The sequence below is a fragment of the Dipodomys merriami genome, unplaced genomic scaffold (assembly GCF_024711535.1).
Source record: "Dipodomys merriami isolate MVZ:Mamm:240054 unplaced genomic scaffold, mDipMer1.0.p SCAF_6, whole genome shotgun sequence".
Taxonomy (NCBI): domain Eukaryota; kingdom Metazoa; phylum Chordata; class Mammalia; order Rodentia; family Heteromyidae; genus Dipodomys; species Dipodomys merriami.
Genome location: NW_027206179.1, coordinates 72,801,057 through 72,821,425, shown reverse-complemented (window position 1 = coordinate 72,821,425; position 20,369 = coordinate 72,801,057). Strand labels below are relative to the sequence as shown.

At 37.6% G+C, this 20,369-nt stretch overlaps 1 protein-coding gene across 4 annotated transcripts in view; it reads left to right on the top strand.

Moving 5' to 3' along the window:
* Positions 1-15,226, top strand: part of Cdadc1 (cytidine and dCMP deaminase domain containing 1) — a 31,508-nt gene extending 16,282 nt beyond the window's left edge. For 3 of the 4 annotated variants that reach the window (XM_070003173.1, XM_070003175.1, XM_070003176.1), the window contains 5 exons: positions 4,383-4,432; positions 5,380-5,549; positions 7,406-7,595; positions 9,783-9,843; positions 14,096-15,226. In XM_070003173.1, the coding sequence (XP_069859274.1) occupies positions 4,383-4,432; positions 5,380-5,549; positions 7,406-7,595; positions 9,783-9,843; positions 14,096-14,193 (569 nt within the window). In that variant the 3' untranslated portion in view covers positions 14,194-15,226. Of the gene's footprint in view, positions 1-4,382; positions 4,433-5,379; positions 5,550-7,405; positions 7,596-9,782; positions 9,844-10,726; positions 11,153-14,095 lie in introns of those variants that run through there. The other variant, XM_070003174.1, reaches the window with a different exon arrangement.
* Positions 15,227-20,369: the final 5,143 nt, after the last annotated feature.

The window sequence follows — 20,369 nt, the reverse complement described above, 5'->3', positions numbered from 1 at the left end:
CTCAGGTGGATGGATTACAAATCAGAGGCCAGTCTGGGCTACATAGACTCATATATTTATACATATATACACACATACATATGTATGCAGACATATATTTTGCAATCTAAGTTGCAAAGTCTAACAGATCTAGATCAATTGAAAGTAGGTATTTAATAACCTTTTGTATGTGGATGTACTTGTGTGTACGTGTGTATACCAGTCCCAGGCCCGAACTCAGGGCCTAGGCTCTCACTGAGCTTTTGTGCTCAAGGCTAGTGTTCTACTTTTTGAGCCAAAGCTCCACTTCTGGATTTTTGGTGGATAATTGGAGATAAGAGTCTCAGGCTTTCCTGCCTAGGTTGATTTCGAGCCATGATTCTTAGATCTCAGCCTCCTTAGTAGATAGGATTATCTGTCTTATCTATCTGCCTGATTAATCATCTCTTGAATGATTAAAGAAGATGCACGAAAGAGTTTAAAGTATATTTTAGGATTCCTAGAGATACTAAGAAAGTAACAAAATGAGTTTGAAATGATGGAGGTAAGGCATCCTATCTTAATCTATACAGCCTGTGTTGAGTTGTGATTTTCTTGTATCTATTTACCCATTAGATGAAGTGTTTTCCAAAGCTAGATATTAGCACTTTCCTCAGTGTTGGTGGTAAATGTAGGCTGGAGTACCCAAAAATGTTAACTTTTAAATCATATATCTGGTTCTCAAATTTAGTATGCCTGATGGTTAGCACTGAGAGATAAAACTCCTAAGCCTTGCCAGGAGCCAGGAGTTTACCTTCCTAATGCAATCTTGATGCAATCTTAATGCAATCTTGATGCAAATAGTACATGGAGTATACTTGGACAAGCACTGATTTGACTGCAGGACCAGTTAGAAACAGCCAACATGTGTTCAGACCACAGGCTAAGAAGTCCTCTGATTTCTCAGGAATTTGGCTCAGAAATCATAAATTGACTTTTCTTTTAAACATGCACAGAAAAAACAACAACAAAGAATAACCAGATCCTGGGGTGTAATTTTACTAAGAATTAAAGGTGCCACACATATGTAATCCCAGCACTTACAAGGCTCAGGTAGAAGAATTTCAAGTTGGAGGCCAATCTGGACTACCTAATGAGATCTTCATTAAAGAAAAATTAGACTTGAAAAGATTTTCTTGAGAAATTGCTTCATCTTTCATCAGCTTTGGTATCTAATGTGAAATTGGCTTCATTTTATTTAAAAAGACAGGAAGAACCATCGCTTTAGTGTAGCTAAAACCCTTACTAGGCAGTAAGATATGGAAAAATTCTATTTACCCTACTCCTGACAAGATTAGGCTGTCCCCAGAGTGAGCCAAAGAAAGTGTCTCCCAAAACTAAAGTATCATTATGGAAAAGGATAGTGACAGAAAAGTGGACTCTGGAGAAATTTCCATTAGTTATTTTTATTTATAGTATGCATGGATTCAGTACTTATAATCTTGTAAATATAATCTTGTGGTTATAATTTCTGCCACTTGACTTAAAATATAGTATATAATATCAATATAACATGTATAATACAGTGTATATATAAAATACAATATCAATATAGCATAAAGCTATATTGATCTAATTCTTTTTTTTTTTTTTTTTTTTGCTGGTCCTGGGGTTTGAACTCAGGCCCTAGGCCGTGTCCCTGAGCCTCTCTGTGCTCAGGGCTACCACTCTACCACTTGAGCCACAGCACCACTACCAGCTTTTCCTAGTTATATGGTACTAAGGAATTGAACCCAGGGCTTTGTGCATGCTAGGCAACACTCTTATCACTAAGCTACATTCCCAGCCCTGATCTGAATTTTTTCCCCCTCATGTTAAAGCTCTAAGATACTGTAAGGAACAAAATTTTATTAACATCAAAATGTTCTTTGCGAGCTGGGTGTTGGTGGCTCATGCCTGTAATACTAAGGAGGCTGAGGAGGATCCCAATTCAAAGTCAGCCCAGGCAGGAAAGTCCTTGACACTACAATTAATCACCAGAAAACCAGAAGTTTTGCTCAAAGTGGTAGAGCACTACCTTTGAGCAATGCCCAAAGGTATTAAAGAATGCCCAGGCCCTGAGTTCAAGCCCCACAACCGGGGTGGGGGTGGGATGGAGGGGGTGGGCAGGGGGTGGGGGGAGGAGCGGGAAATAATCTCCATACTATAGAAGCCAGTTGTCATGAGTCTGTGTCCTTATTGTTATGCTGATCCCTCCTTAGAGCATGGCACATGTTTCCTTGTCCTTCTCTGCTCCTTCCAGCTGTAAGTTACATGAAGATGGGCTGATGTTTCTCTCACCACTGCACAGTCAGCCTTTCACAATACTTTCCACACACAAGGCACTCAATAATGGAAATCTTTGTTAAGGGATAATTCAATTATCAAAGCTAGGGCCTTGTGCATAACAGGCAAGTATGCTTTACCACTGAGCTACACCCCCAGCCCTTGGGTTTTTTGTTTTTGTTTTTCATCCAAGACTGGGGCTTCACTTGGTATGTGATACTTTCACTCATTGACTAGCCGTCTACCAACTGAGCCACAGCTCCAACACCAAGCCCTGGTTTTATGAGACAAGATCTCATTACATAGCTCAGGGTGGCCTTAAACTTGTTATGTAGCCCAGCCTGGCCTGGGACTTATGATCCTCTTGTCTCTACTCTGGAGTGCTGGGATTACAGCTTATGCCCAGTTTTGGAATTCTTAATATTAAAAAGAGATAGAAGAAAGGCAAGTAGTGGGTTGGGAGGACTTATTTTACTTCAGGTAAAAATGGGATCATTGATTAAAGTTCTTAGCAAATTATACAAATGCTTTATGGTATAATTTTGAAAGCCCGAGTGTATTTGGAGATGAGAAATTTTTATTGTATTAATAAAACTTTAAAAAATGAATTTAGAGGTTCCTAATTTTTGGTACAGTTGTGGCACAGCTTTTCTTTGTACTTTTACTGGAAAAATAATTAAGTGTGTAAGTGTATTATTGAAAGAATTAATGTTTAGGAATTTGGAAGGTGAAACCTCAGTTCACTTGGTTTACCAGTTTGAATATGCTTGAGTAAATTCATAGATTATTCTTATTTTCTCTATGTAACTGTGCCTATAATTTTGATAAGTACTATGTTTTTCACAATTTGTCTATATCTGCCTGAGAAATCTGAAACTCACTTTTCTGTAGAATGAAAAGTAGAGGGGCTGGGAAGGTGGAAGGTGGTGGTAGAGTGCTTGCCTTGCATGCATGAGGCCTTGGGTGATTTCTCAGCACTACATAAGCAAAAAGAAAAAAGCCAGAAGTGGTGCTGTGGCTCAAGTGGTAGCGTGCTAGCCTTGAGCTGAAGAGCTGAGGGACAGCACCCAGGCCCAGAGTTCAGGCCCCGCAACCGACAAAAGAAAAAGAATCTACTTTTTCTTTTTTTTGGGGGGGGGTCTGTTTATGGGGCCTGAACTCTGGGTCTGGGCACTGTCCCTCAGCTCTTCAGCTCAAGGCTAGTACTCCACCACTTGAGCCACAGCACCACTTCTGGCTTTTTCTGCTTATGTGGTGCTGAGGACTCAAACCCAGGGCCTCATGTACTGAGATGCCTTCTCAGCCCCTAAAAGGAGATCCTTAAATACAGGATTTCTATTTTGGTTTTTGATTTTCTATTTCAAGTTAATATTTTTAATAGCTTTATGTATTACAAAGATTTTTGTTCTGCAGGAGAATTATAATCTCATGTCCATAACGTCTACCACTTGATTAGAAATGAGTCTAATGTCCTTAACTTGGCATCATTTTCCCTCAAAGCAAACTAGGACAGGCAAGGAAAGGACTATATTGTATTCTAGTAAGACCATTTCCTTCAGTACCTTTCAGTGATAGATAGATACAATTTTGTCATATGAGAAGTTTGAACCTTCTTAATAAAAACATTTCCATAAGATGTATTTTCCATTAGTGTGTGAAAATACTAGAAATTAAATTCGGTTGTTTTGAGTTTTATTATACCAAATCCACTAGCTCAGAAACTTCATTTTTATTCAGTTTATTTGTCTTCATCATTTATTAAATGCAGTTATTTAGAAACTGACTTGCTAATGGAGAATCAATGAGATTGTGCTCAGACCTAGTTACAGCTTGAAAGTGATCTGATTGGCCACTTCTATTTTAGAAGCGATCTGATTGGCCACTGCCATTTTAGAGGTTTCCACACTTAATCATATATGACTGTATGGTAGTGGCCCTTTTTGCTTATTTGGTACCTCAGTTCCATGCTCCATGCTTAAAAAGTATTTTCTATAATTAGTGAAGATGTCAAGTATGAAGTATATTTCAATAATATTTTTTATTATTTTTTGAAAAATATTTATGGACTTTTTTTGAGTTAAATCTTATATGTCTTTCAGAGGATCACAAAACAGGAGTTGGAGCTGTGATTTGGGCAGAAAGGAAATCTGTAAGTATGTAAATAACTCTTTAGATATTTACTCTGGAATTTTAGTGAGATTTATAGCATATTCCAAGCTATTTTAAATACTTTTAAATACTTATCACTGATGTCATTCTAATCATAATATGAAGAATTCATATAAACAACTAATAAGAAACAGAGCCACTGAAGTAAGAACTTCTGTGATTATGTGTAAATACTGGATATTAAAGATTTTGTTGTTGGTTATGTGGCTTGAACTCAGGGTCTGGACATTCTTCCTAAGCTTTTTTGCTTAAGGCTAGCACTCTACCACTTGAGCCACAGCTCCTTCTGGCTTTTTGGTAGTTTAGTAGAGATAAATGTCTCACAGGCTTTCCTGACCGGGCTGACTTCAGACACAATCCTCAGATCTCAGCCTCCTGAGTATTCAGGATTACGAGTGTGAGCCAATGGTGCCCAGTTTACAATAGCATCAACAGAAATGGCCTGTTTTGGAATAACACAGAGTATAAATATAAGAAATTAACAATTACTTATTGAGTACCTGTTTTATTGATAACCATCTAACATGTTACTTTAGAGGGTAAAAAAATACAGTATTTTTTAAAGTACAGAAATGGCTTGAATACTCAATTGCAAATCTATTTGGAGGGAAATGTCTGAAGGTGTAAAATGATTTCTGAGTTAAACAAGATCGTATTTCATTTGCTGCTGAAACCAGAGATGGTCCTGAGATTACAAACTAGACAGATTCTTGGAATCAAGCGTTGACAAGTCCACAACTTGACATTCCCTTCCTTTAAAACTAATTGAAATTAGTTGGAGGATCTGGTATTTTATTTTTGATGGATAGGTATGTTATAGAAATGGAAAGAATCTGCATTATACAGAGTATGATGGCAAATTTATAGTTCCACTGCAAAATGACTTTTCAGAATGCTGAAACTCACCATAGTTGGTCCACTTTGCAGAAAAGTTGTGATGGAACTGGCGCAATGTACTTTGTAGGATGTGGCTATAATGCCTTTCCTGTTGGATCCGAGTATGCTGACTTCCCACACATGGATGACAAGCAGAAAGACAGAGAGATAAGGAAATTCCGATACATCGTACATGCGGAACAGAATGCCTTGACATTTAGGTATGAGATACTTTAGAGTGTACTTTTAAATAACATAGGCTAGTTGAAAACAGTTTTCTTTTATGGTAATTTGTTTCCCTTATGAAATTTTAATAAAAAACATTATTTTCAGAAACATAAGTTTGATTAAAGTCTGTCTTGCTACTGAATCTGAAGCCATTGTCATGGATTCTCCAGGCCTTCCAATTTATTGAGCAAATCTGGTTAATTTTTTTCTCTCCCTCTCTTCTACTGAAAGTTCATCCTTAGAGTTTTGTTCAGCTTCTCATATTTTTAGCTATTGGTATTTCCTTTGTTTCCTAAGCCTAGAGCAAATGTGTTTATATTTATAAACATACAGACTTTATTATAAAAGAGCTTTTTGTTAGAGATTACAGCTAGAATTCCCTCCTTTTAAGGTTAATTTAGGTCACTTCCACAAATCTTTCTTCGCATTTACAGCTAAGGGGGTGTTATGGGATAAAAAAAAAAACATGTAAGTCTCCACATAATGGCTCTTGTCCTGGGAGAACTAAAAGGGCAGGGCCTCTAAAACTAAATCACATAATGAGGAGAGGAAACACAAGCACTGTGGACCTTGAGGGATGGCTTTGGACAAAGGAGGAGGAGCTGTGGGGAAGGAGCTGGCTTTTGAACTGACTTTGAAAAGATTGCTAGGATTATGGCTACTTGAGATGTCCTGCAAGCTTATATATTATCAGAAAAGCCATTCTTCTAACTTCAGCCACAGTCTAAAGGGTGGAAAGTGCATTGTGTATTTAGGAGCATACATATTCTAGTTAGGCTGGACTGTGGGCACATGGTAAATGCAGTTCACAGGATAGGCTGGCACTGGATGAGAGAGGACTTTGAGTTAGCTCTTCCTTGGTAGGTGGTGGGGAAGTAGAATTCTGTTGGCAGAACCATACTATATAGACTATATAGGTAGACCATATATAGACCATAAATAGACTATAGATAGGCCATTTATAATATAGGTGTATTTTTGAACAGGCTAGATGCAAAGGATTCATATGAACAGAAATGAGAGTATTTTCATTGTGTGATACTATGCCTCAGAAAACAACCTGGCTCAGTTTCAGAGGTTTCAGTCTATGCTTACTTGGCTTGGTTACTTTTTAGACCTGTATGTGGTGAGGCAAATCTTGATGGCAGAAGGGCATAGCAAAGCACAGCTGTATTTCAGGGCTACCAGGAAACAGTGAGTAAATGAGGAAGGGCCTGGTGGGACATGAGCCCAGTGACCTATTTCCCCTTCTAGGCCCCACCTCTGAAAGGTTCCACAGTCTCCCAGTAATGCTATCATATTACATGAATCTATCAATGCATCAACCAATTGGTTAGGTCAGAGTCCTACTATCCAGTCACCTCTCAATAACTAGATCGACCAGCTAGGGACTGTATGAGCTTGGCAGACATTTCATATCCAAACCAAAACAGAGAGTCTCAACTAGAAGATGGAGGTGGATATGGAAGAATTGAAGACAGCTGACTGAGAGCAGTGTAGACTCAAGAACTTGAACTTGGAATCCATGTAACCTTAGACAAAAGCAATCCTTCATCCTACACTACCCCAGGGGGCAAAATTTCACCGAAAGTCTCCTCTGTTCTTGTGTTTCTCCTCCTCATTACAGGCTTACCTGCTCCATTTTGTACAGAGGTATGACTTTGTCATACCCAAATGTTTGTTGAATGTAATCATCCTATGATGATTTGAGTATTCACTAATTAAGAATAAGGCGATTATTGTTTATAATGTTACAAATCTTTTTCAAGAAGCTCAACTTTAAGGATTTCTCTAAAAAATAATTTTCCCTTTCAGAAACTACTTACATATGTTTTGTGAATTTTTATAGGTGTCAAGAAATAAAACCAGAAGAAAGAAGTATGATTTTTGTAACCAAGTGCCCTTGTGATGAATGTGTACCTTTAATTAAAGGTGCAGGCATAAAACAAATCTATGCAGGGGATGTAGATGTTGGTAAAAAGAAGGCAGACATTTCTTATATGAAGTTTGGGGAACTGCAGGGTGTTAGCAAATTTACGGTAAGTAGATATACTTTTTATTCAAAGCGTGCATCCTATTATGTTGTTTGATGTCCTGGTACATACATAAGTTTCAGCAGATGATTATACTTGAGTTCATTTTTATGGAAAAGCACATGTCTATAAATGTTTGCCAAGGATCTCTGCCTTATGAATTAATGTTGCTATAGAGTTGTGCACTGACCTTGTGTATCTGGAGCCAGTAGGTCCTTTGGTGCCATCTGGTGGGCTGGTAACAGAAAAGTTCTGACCCATCTCTTCCCTCACACCCAGTGGACAGAGGTAAACAATGGAAGACCAGAAGCCATGTCCATCCGTCCATACACACATTTCTCAGGAGAAAAATGAGGAAAAAATATTTTCTCATATTTGATAGTTCAAAAGAGCAGTTCACAAAAAATTCAGAATTTTATTTCTTTATATTTCTTTAGTACTTAGATTTTTTAAAAATTTGTTTACTTTTGTGTGTTTGTTTGTGTGTATGTGTGTGCGCGCGTGTGAGTGCGTGCTGGTTCTGGGGCATGAACTCAGGATCTAGGTACTATCTCTGAGCTTTTGTGCTCAAGACTAGCATTCTACTACTTGAGCCACAATTCCACTTGTGACCTTTTGGTGGTTAACTGAAGATAAGAGTGTCACAGACTTCCCTGCCCAAATTGGCTTTGAATTGCAATCCTCAGATCTCAGCCTCTGAATAGTTAGAATTATAGGCATGAGCTACTGGCACCCAGCTTAAACGTGTTTACTTTAGAAACCATCTTAAGCATACAAAAATGTTCTAAGACCTCTACAAAGAAAATTCTCTACAAGATGTTAACAGGATATCAAAACCATTTTGTTTCCTTGAATAAGGAATTAGTAAAGCCACAAAATTAAAAAAAAAACAACAACACTGATACATTTTTGCAACTAGTCCACAGATTTCAGCCAAGGCTTACTACTAGTTGTCCCAGTAATGATTTACATAGTATTGCTTTTGACATCCAGTAATCTTAACATTTAATGTAACACTTACATACTAGAATTTGCAATGGTAGAAAAAGCATATGAAAGAACTGGTTAACATTTCTGTTATGTATATCAGTTTGAATCCAGGGTACCTAGAACATAAATATACTGTGTGTATATGTAACATGTATATATGTGCTTGTATATATATATATATATATGTATATATATATGTATATATGCATATATTGTAAAAATGTTATTCCATAACTTATACATAGCACTGTTACTACACTGCTACATTTTCTGTGTTGTTAAAATTTGCACACGTCTCTAAGGTTTTACAGTTATCAAAAGCCTTTTTTATAAGTAATCTTAAATAAATCCACATTTTTCTGGTTTTCATTTTCTCTGTCCAAGCTAATAGGTTTTAGTGGTTTGATGTGCTTCAAACATGTCCCTGTAAAATTTTTTTCTCATGTAACTTCCAGCCTCTTGTAAGTTCTCTCTCTTGGTGTTGACCTAGTAGCCTAGCAGGACCTTTGTAGTTGAGCCATTAATGATTCTGATGGAGACTCTAGCCAGGTAAGGAAAGAAGGAAGGCTATACTGTGAAGTACTGATCAGAGTCCATTTTCTGTTCTGCTGCTCCAGGTTTCTCTAGATGTTCAGTCTTCTCTATTTTCTTTCTGAATGGTTGAGCTAGAATAGTAGACTAGGGATATATATGGCTTGTTATGATATAAAACGATATGGTATATAAACATTAGTCTATATGATATTATGTGAAAAGTCATGGTAATGTTGGCTACAGTTTTGTTCTTTAACAATAAGGCTTTCTCTAGAATATATAACTCAGTAGCACCTCGGAAGAATTTGATGTGCAGGAATTCTTTGAAGCTGAGCCTGACCAGCTGAGGTTCTGATTCCATCACTTCCTTTAGTTACTGGGTAACATGAGGTACTGCCCTTTGCTAGTCTCTACTTTCTTACATACAAGGTGAAAGTAAGGGCTCTTGAAGATCCTTTCTTTCTGAGTTTTGACTCTGATTCTAGACATTGTAATCAACCAGTAGTATCATTCAAGATCATTCATTGTAGCATTATTAGGCCCTTGGTAATATGAACATACTTGTTAAATTATTAAAAAGCTGTTTTGATATTTAAAAGCAGTAGACTGACATTCTATTTATCAACTTCTTTTAAAGCATAAAAATAAAATATTTGTATTCTCTTACAGTGGCAGATGAATCCATTTGAAGCTTATAGTCTTGCACAAAATGAGCCTGAAAAGAAAGAAAGTAAGCATTTACAAGTCCTATATTAAGGGTAGCTTTGTTGCTGAGAACAGAGGTTACATAGTGAATTTTAAAGAGCAGGTGATGGAAATTAGTGTGGAAAGATTCTTTTTATAGGTTGGATTTTTTTTTTTTGCCATTCAATTTGTTCATTTGTGTATATATTAAATATAAGGTATGTGGAAAGTGGTAATTAGTGATTACTCCAATAGAATATGCATTTTAATACAAATAATATATCCAAATTGAATTTATAAATTTAGTTTGTACAAAGCAATAAATAATAATTCTTTTATTTACCAACACAAAAACTTCGTGGGTTAAGAAAGGGAAAATAATTTTACTAGTATGGATGGATCTACTACCAAATAATAAGACATATATATTTATCTCTACTTCTGTGTATCTTATGTAGACTAACTCTAAATCTATGTTCCTTTGTAATGTTATGTTTTCCCAAGTGGGTCAGAGAATGGAAATGATCTATTTATTGAATATCTATAACTAAGAATCATCCTACCTACAATAAGTGAATCATTTATTACGTTATTTATGTTAACATACTGTTTTGAATGTATTATCTTTGGGAGATCTTATCCTCCTGTAGGTACATAGTTTTGAACACTTACGCTGTATAAGAATTATAACAGTATTTGGTTAGCAATATTACTTGAAAATAGTTACTGTGTTACAACTGTATTCTAGATAAAAAGTTTTTGTGATAAAAAATAATTTACCCTGAAAAATCAGGAACTAGAAAGATCTCTGAAAATGTAAATGTCTTGATTATTTGTGTTCTGAATTATTATTATTCAGATCATAGACTTACTATCTGTAATCTGGAAAAATATGTCTCCACTGAATTTTCTTTTTAAAAATTTATCAGGAAATAAAGGAAAACATATGGACCTGATTAAAGGATGTATATTCAGTGACAGTGCTTGAGGAGAACAATTATAATGTTCCGGTTGTTAGAGAAAAGGCAACAGAAAGACTACTCCTATAAAGATGAATTGCTTTATCTGTATTAAAATTAAGAACTGCTCATCAAAAGATACCATTGGGAGAGCCATGGAATAGAAGACATTTTTCCACTTACAGTCAACAGAGGGCATGCACCCAGCCTTTATCCTTCCTAGCTCTCTAAGGAAAGAAAGGAAGCCATGCCTGGGTTAAAGTCCTGAGACTGGGAGGAAGGCATCAGAGGACAGCTGCTGCTTTGCTGGCCATGTTTCATTTATTGATCTAGAGGTGGTGAAGTGTATGTTTGCTTTGTGACAGTTCATTAAACTAAGTTTGTGTTTTTAATGCATTTTTGAACAAGAGTTTTATATCGGATAATATGCTTATCTCCTTTTCAAGTAAACAGCTTTATGGAAGTATAATTCACATATTATAAATTAACCTTTTTGTATGTGTGTTTGCCAGTCCTGAATCTTAAACTCAAGACCTGGGTACTGGGCTCTACCACTTGAGCCACAGTTCCACTTCTGGCTTTTTTGTGATTAATTGGAGTAAAGAGTCTCACAGACTTTCCTGGCCAGGCTGGCTTCAAACCACCATTCTTAGCTTCCCAGCAGCTAGGATTGCCGGCATGAGGCACCAGAACCTAGCATAAATAAACCAGATTCATAAATCATCCAGAATTCATTGGCTGTTAGCCTCTCCAGATCTCTAAAAGCGTTACCACAATCTAATTTAGAATATTTTCATTATCTCATAAAGAAACCTCATACCCATTTTAGTCATTCTTTATTGCATCAACCCCAGTCCTAGGTAGCCTCTAACCTTGTTTTCTATGGATTTGTCTGATCTGAACATTTCACATGGTCAGATCATTCAGGATGTGGTTTTATTCTGCTGAGAAGTAGACAGAAAATCAAATAGGTGAAGGTTGAACCCCAGCTTTACTTTTCTGTTAGAGTGAGGACAGCTTTTGGCCACACCTTTCTCTCCAGCTTGTTAGGGAATTGCTGCCTCCTTTCCTCACAGTGTTGGTAGCAGGAACAAAATGAGGAGATGAAGACCATCTCTCCTTGGGAAAGATTCTTTTCAGAGCCACTGGGGTTTCAAGAAAATAAAAAATCCATACTCAGAAAAAAAAGAGAGAAACATTTTGTTAGCATCAGAATAGTAGCAGTACACAAACATTAAGCCAGAGTTAGCTTGAGGATAAAATTCCATAGAAGCTGAGACTTTGAAAGTAAATGTGGGTAAACTGAACTTGATACTCCTACATGAAACTGGGATCCTTGAAGGAAGCTAGAAGACACCCACTCAAAGAAGTAAAAAGGTATTTTATCAGAAGGAAAAGACTCACAAGTGTAAGATCTGAGTTTATAATTGAAAAGTCACTAAAGCAACAACAAAAACCAAAAGTCCTGAGTAAGAGTAAAGAGAACCATCAAACAGGACTTCCTGTTCTGGAGTCATCAAGTATAAAATGTCTAAGGACAAGATGCCTTTGAGAAAATGAAGCCAAGCCCGGTAGTTCATGCTTGTTATTCCAGAATTCAGGAGGCAGAGACAGGATGATTGAGAGTTTAGCCTAGCCACCATCATGAGATTCTATCTCAGACACAAAAGAAAACATCATGGAATGAATAAAGCCAGTGTTTATCACTGGATTCACTGTTGCTAGTCCAGTCTTTAATATGGGGCATAGACCATCAGTTATAGGAAACATGGTATCCCCACTAGAGAGGCTCATTCACATCACATGAGGCTGAAACAGACAGACTATTGAATATATGGTGCTGGAAACTGGGTTATGCCTGATAATAACCAATTCTTACCTCTCATGGTACTTAAAAAAATCAGCCTTGTATGAATTAGCTGTAGAAAGAAAAAATTCAAGTACTGAAAGAAAATACAGAATGTTTATGACACAAATTTCTGCTGGCTATAAAAGAAAAAAATGAAGAACTTAGAATACGTTCCTGTTAAGGACTTCTCTTCTAAAAGAGAAAGTATAAAGCCAATGAAAAGACCAGCACCCTGCAGGAAGGGTAGATTTTCCATACATAGCAGTGAACCAACTTAGCTCCTGAACATGTAAGACCTACAGGCTGATAAGGAAAACAGTTATTGGAGAATAGTAGTCAGTCACTGGCATTTCACAGCATCAGAAATACAAATGTCTGAGTCTGATAGACACATGGAAAGATAATCCTAGTAACAGAGAAATACACATTAAAATCACATTTTACACAACTAAAGTGTGCCAGTGCCAAGTGCTAGTGAGGATGTGGAGCTTGAGGAATTTTTGTATTTGTCTGGTGGGGCTGAACATTTGAGTTAGAGATTATCATTGTAAAGCTGAACTTGACTATGACCTTGTTCATGCATGACCCAGAAATTTGGCTTCTAAGTATAAGCCCTAGAGAAATTCATCTTGTGGAAGAGATAGTCAGCTCATTGCAATGTCACTCTTTTTTTTTTTTCTTAAGGCTAGTGCTCTACCATTTGACCCATAACTCCACCTCCAGCCTTTTGGTGGTTAATTAGAGATAAGAGTCACACAGACGTTCAGGAAACTGAGATATGAGGACTGAGGTTCAAAGCCAGCCTGGGAAGACAAATCTGACATTTTTCAATTAACAAGCAAAAAGCTGAAAGTGGAGGTGTGGCTCGAGTATTAGAGCACAAATCTTGAAAAAGCCAATGATGTAGCTTTTGAGGCCCTTACGTTCAAGTCCCAGTACTGGCACCAAAAAAACACAAACAAAACTGGATTATCTCATTCACTCAACAGTATACAGCAAATAATTTGTACAACTTTTGGTGGGCTGGTGGGGGGTCATTATGATTAGGCTAGAAAATACAAAGTGCCCCTACTTGTCCTCCATAGAGAGGAGAGATGGACCTGTGGGGCAGAGAAAGTGAGGACTCAGATTTACTCTCCAGGTCTTCATATTTCAGCTTCTTAAGCAGCTAGGCTTAGAGGCAGGAACCATCAGCACTCCACTGAGTGAATCTAGGTTTTAAAGGGTTATTGATACTGTATTCCAAAGTTACCTTATACTTTTCTTTATTTCTTTTTTTTACCACACTGGGCTCCTAAGAATTATTTAGAATCAATATAGGTTGAAAATTTATGTGTGGGCTATTTGAAATGGTTGAGAATTTGAAGGAAAATAAAGTGCATGTTTCTTTAACTTAAGCACTGTTTTGCGATTCCAGCCTGAGTGGCTGAAATGAGTCCCCCTGGGTCTGACATGGCGTTTCCTGACATGAAGTTGTTCTTGCATGCTAGATGGTGTGTTGAGACCCAGGCCTGGGAAGGAAGAGTGCCACCCCAGCAAGAAGCTATGCCTGGAAAGCCACTCAGAAGGCCAAGCTGCTCTGCAGTGACTGCCTGGGAAACTTACCACGCTTCCAACGGCTCTTGACAAAAGAAGGGTGGATTTCATGAGTAATTCCAGAGTTGGGGGTTTTTGTTGTTGTTGTTGTTTTTTAAGGAAGTTAATTTATTATGTGGCAATGAAAAGTAGGAATCAGAATACTTTTCTTTTTTGTGTTTTCGATTTGTGTATTCCCAGAATATAAGCAATACGTACTTAACAATTTTATGACACCAGTGTGTTCACCAGCATGGACTGATTTCTGTTTATCTTGATTTTTTACAGCTGATTTGAAAAGGGAATTCGCTCACAGAAAGTCACCCCTCAACCAGGAATAGTCATCTTTTGAGAAATCTTAATTTCAAGAGTGACAGTATGCTTCTCTAACAATCCAGTTGTCTTTTAAGAATCTGTGTCAGTAGATCATATTCCCACCCACTCTTTCCAGTCATCAGAATTTGCCTACTTAGGATTGAGTCATAAAGTTTGGGATTCAGTCTCCATTTTAAGACTATACTTTTTAAAATGCTATTACCTTGTTGCTCAGTGGTGTTAGAGGCACAAGGCACAAGTTTCCATCCTCAGTGCTACAAATTAATTAATTTCTAAATATTTTTTTTTACACAGGCTAGCTCAGGCTAGCCTCAAACTCTCCAGCATCTTCAAGTATCTATGAACATAAATGTGTATCTGTATTGTCATATATGTATCATATACTATGGAATTATTTACTTTTTATGAGCTCTGTCTTTGTATACTGATGAAAATTTACGTGGAATCACACTATAGAATTTATGCATGTGGTCAGACATCACAAGGACTTGAATACTTCATACAGTATTCTAATTCAAATTACTCTGCAGCTTATAAACTGTAGAAACTTTATTCTCATGTAAATCAGTTATTTTGAAAGTTTATGCATTGCTTTTAATAGATGTCAGTTTTATAGATTTGTAATAGACTTATTTTGTCTGGGAAAAAGTTTAGTCACTCAGTCTTTCTTTTTAGGTGTTTACAACTAAATAAAAACAATGTTAGCTTTTTGTGTGTTTTTTCCCCCAATTCAATTGTATTGTCTTAAGTACAAATCCTTTCTACACTATTTTTCAGCAACTGCTCCTGAAGATCATCATCCTAGAGCCTTCATGTCATCCCACAAGTTTAGAAACTACAGGCCTGACTCAGGGGCTCTAATCAATAGGTGATGGGTTTGAGTTGAGAACTAGTCTCTTATGGTAGCAGAGCTCCATATAACAAGCCACTAGCCTCAAAAGATGACATAGCTCTGGATAAAGAACTCATAGTCATGTGCAGGTGGCTCACACCTGTAATCCTAGCTACTCAGACAGCTGAGATCTGAGGATCATGGTCCAAAGCTAGCTGGAGTAGGAAAGTCCATGAGACTCTTATTTTCAATAAACCATATATCATGAATCCATGCTATAGGATATCTATATGACAATATAGATACATGTTTATGTTAAGCTTGAAATGATGCTATAGCCAAGTGGTAGATTATTAGCGTTGAGGAAAAGCAGCTCATGGCAAGGCCCTGAATTCAAGCTCCAGTACTGGCTAAAAAACAAACTCATATGCTTTGATCTTTTGTGTTTAGAGCTCTACTATTCTTTATATATTACTTCTTTGCTTAAAAAAGAATTCTTTTTTTTTTTTTTTTTTGGTCAGTTATGGGGCTTGAACTTTGGGCCTGAGCACTGTCCCTCAGCTCTTAAGCTCAAGGCTAATGCTCTACCACTTGAGCCACAGCGCCACTTCTGGTTTTCTGATGGTTTATTGGAGATAAGAGTTCCACAGCTTTTCCTGCCCAGGCTGGCTTTGAACCGTGATCCTCAGATCATAGCCACCTGAGTAGCTAGGATTACAGGCGTGAGCTATCAGCACCCGGCTAAGAATTTTATTCTTTGATTGACTCCGTATGAAGTTGTTATGAAGAGTAACTAATATACTGCCTAGAAAAAGCATACTGCTCCTGACCTGTTCTTCTTTTAACCTGTTCTGTGGAAGGAAGGAAGTTATCCACAAACAATGTCAAAGGCTCAAGGAACTGCTGAGGGCGATCACACATCTTGCATCTCTTTTTCTTCTTTCTCTCTACTTGTTTATCTTTTTTCTTGTGTCAGTATTGGGTTTTGAACAGTGGCTAGATTACTTCTAGCAAGTTTCTTAGTTTTGAGACAAAACCTCATTCCTTTTGTGCTTATATTTTGTATAGAGTTTCCTGTGTTGACCAGGTCTGGCATCACACCGTGATGGGATCTCATGCCTGTGCCACATTGCTTTACCTCTTTTAATGTTTTGCTATATGTGTTTGTGCAGGGCTGGGAGTATTTCTTTCATTCTGCCTTTATAAATATGTATGTATGGATATATATATATCATATGATATATATGATATGATATGTGATGTATATATGCTACATATATATGATATATGTCAGATATATTTACAGACACATTTAGAATCTTCTTGGATTTTAACTCATGTTCTATTATGTTTTTATTGTTTCATGTTTCAATAGATCCCATATTGGGTGCTATTGCCACTTCACAATCCTACTTGACCCATCTCAATGTTTCTAGAACACTGGGGCTCTCTGGGCTGGGTAGGCCATAAACCAAGGCCATGAAATAACTTTAGCGGGGCCACCTGGAAAATTATTTACTCTGGCATTAGTGCTTAAAGTAGCCTTTGTACTAATTGCATGCTTCACACAGCCTGGGCTGTGTATGGAACACATACCAAGTCCAGGCTTTTGCCCTAACCAACCAAGCTCTGGCAGACCTTGTAAAGTGGAGGCTCCATGAACAGCAGTCCATATTATCCATGGCTTATTCTGATTGCTCTGTGGAGCTCTAGTAAAGAGCCAAACCAGACCTGGCAGCCTGAGCCTCCCCAGTGCTGTTGGTGGTATGGCTATTTCCATGGCTTTCTACCAATCCACAAACATGGGAGGTACAAGTTTTCTTTAAGTGAAACCAGAAAAAAATGTGGCAACTTGTAATTTGGATGAGTCTTGACATGGAAAGAAACCTCAACTATAACCTTATTTCTAAAAGAAGATTCTTAAAAAATGAGAGATTGTTCCCTAGCACTAGTATTGAAAAGGACTATTCTACCAGCTATTCTACCACCTGGTCACTTAAGCCTGCGATGTAGTCTGATTAGATTATTGCTGCTCGAATTTTAAATGTTGAGCCACAGCACAATTCTGTTACTGGACTTAAAGGGAGTAATACTATGGAAGGATCTTCAAAGCATGCTCTAGATCTTTTCCTTTAGAGGAATCAGATTCAGGGCAGGGAAGGAAAAGCCTTTATGTGGTTGCTCTACTGGCTGTTGGAACCCTTTTTATGGATATTGGTGGTGGGGAGACCGAGAGAGATGTAGGCTGCCTGATGTATTTTCAGGCTGCTGTTTGGTGCCCATCTTCCATCCCACAGTAGCTCAGGGCTCTGAGCTCCTGTCTGTGTCACTTTGGCATCCACATCCTTTCTCAGTTGTTATATTTCCATTATAAAAGGCCACAGTGGCAACTGGCAGACTTCCCTGACCATTGTGCTCCAAGTGGTCAATGTGCTGATTATAAGGTTGCTAAGTTGGAGTGGTCTGCCCCAAACACTTCCATTATCTTCATGAATTCTTTGTAGAATGTGCTTTCTGCATTGTAGGGGCTTGAGGATTGAGTCAACCTTGCCTGCATGATGTTTCTGTCAGTGAGAGGCCATGCATGATGGCGGTCCTGTGAGATTTTATTGCCTAGTGACACCATAGCTGTGGCCATTTGTGGAAACACATCCTGATGTTTGCACAATGATGCAATCATATAGTAACTTGGTTCTTAGAAGGTGCCCCTGAGAAGCAATGCTAATAAAAGCAAAACCATTCAAAAACCATTCAAAAGCATCATTCCAGTCATGTCAAAATAGAACTCTTTTTGAAGGCAATCATGGCCTTAAAATAGTGTGCCAGTAAGTAAGATACTTGAAGTACCAATCTGTACTAAAGAGAAAGTAATGATGACTGTGTGTCCACAGGGTTAGCCAGTGTTTGGAAAGGTGTCTTTCCCTTCACAGTATTCCCAAGGTTTAGGTGAAGTTGGTTATGAGCAGAGGTAGTGAATTTTCAAATAAGAAATCTAGATTACTCAATATTTCTTTGAATTCATTTTTGATGTTATACAAAAGCAGAAGTTAGTGAGATTTATAATTGCTTCTCCAAGTCCTTTTGCCCTCCCTTGTCTGTGTGTCTGTAATCAACGATGGTTTGTCACATAAGTCTCGTATCATGTGTGGTATTGAGGTGAGGGGTAAGGGTATAAAATATCTCTCCCTTTGGCTTTAAAACTTCCCTGCCAGTCTGACGTATGAATAGTTTGTGAATCAAGCAATCTGTTTTCTGATATCAGAAATGGCAAATGTAAACCACTTGTGTAAAAACATGGGAATACATGGTTATTGGTAGGATTACAATTTTTAGATAGCTTTAAGCTATGTCAGAGTTCTTCCATATGGTCCCCACTGTTCCTCTGTATGCTGTGTTACCAAATTAAATACAAGAGGGAGACTATGAATTATATGCCTTCAAGGAAGACATCAGTGAAGCTGGGCATTGCTGACTCACACCTATAATCCTAGCCACTCAGGAGACTAAGATCTAGATCATTGAGGTTCAATGCCATCCAGGGCAGACAAATCCTCAAGCCTCTTATTTCCAATTAACCATCAAAAATCTGAAGTAGAAGCATGGCTCAAGTGGTAGAGCATCAGCCAGGAGTAAGATGCTGAGTTCAAGCCCTAGTGCTGGCACACCACACCAAACCAAAACACAACAAAAAGAAATCATTAATGGTACTTTGTTATACAGAATTTATTTTCTGGGTTTCTTAATATATACAGAAATATAAAGTAATGTGAATTTAGACATAGTGTGCCAAATAGAATAGCTAATGAAACTACTTCTTCAAAGTATAGCTCTACAGCAAAATCAGTGGGATAAAAACCCCATGTTTTTGGCTTATGAAGATTATCCAGTTCATTATGTGTCAGGTAGAGCCTAAGGATAGGAAGAAAAACATTACTTTTTATTTTAGGGCTAACAGAAAAGTCATACAATAGAGCACTCTGGTTTAGAAAGAGACTTGCTGGCTGCAACCAGAAACTAAGCTCCATTTGCTTTCCTTACTTGGCTTATTCCATCTCTTAGAGGTGACATAAGACACCTTAATTTTCAGAATTAAACACATTGGTCACAGCATGCTCCTTAGGGAATTGGTAAAATCCAATTTGAACAAACTATGAAAATGTCTACAATTCACAGAAAGTACCCAGAAATATATTAGGTATATAATGAAACTCAGTAATTAGATACTGTTTTGTTTCTTTAGTGTTAACCTTTTCTGCTCAAGCTGAATCTATCACATCAGGCTATTTCACTGGCTAACTGAAGAGTCTCACAGACTTTTCTGCCTGGGCTGGCTTCACACTGTGATCCCCAGATCTCAGCCTCCTATGTAGGTAGGAGCACAGGCCAGTGAGACACCTGTGTCTGTATCTTTTTATTTCTTTTGTTTTTACATTAATTTACTTTATTGTTATTATAAAGGTAATGTACAGAGGGATTACAATCACAGGAGTCAGGTATGATTACATTTCCTTTTATGCAGTGTCTGTTCTCTCATTCTCTCCTAGTCCCTTCCTTCTGTCTCCACCCACAAGTTGTATAATTCACTTTCATCTCTGTCCAGTGAGCTCCATTGCTGTACTTTTCATTTTTTTCCTCGAGTTCTGTACCCTTCACCCCACTCCTGAAGGTACAGGTGTGAACACACCATACAAAAACAGGACAGAAAGGGATGTGAAGGGTAAACAAAGGAGGAGGCTGCAATGCTTGGTAAGAAATATACGCATTATCCTGCCCATGTAATTGTAACTCCTCTGTACAGTATGTTCACAAATAAAATTAAATTAAATTAAAAAAAACAGGACAGAATCATAAAACATTAATTTTTTTTTAAAAAAGAGAGCTCTTGTTTCCATATCCTGGATTTCATATGTACACACACACAGACACACACAGACACACACACACACACACACACACACACACAGTTTTATATAATTGTGAAGAGGCATGTAGGCATTGTGTCTTTGTGTTTCTTCTAGGAG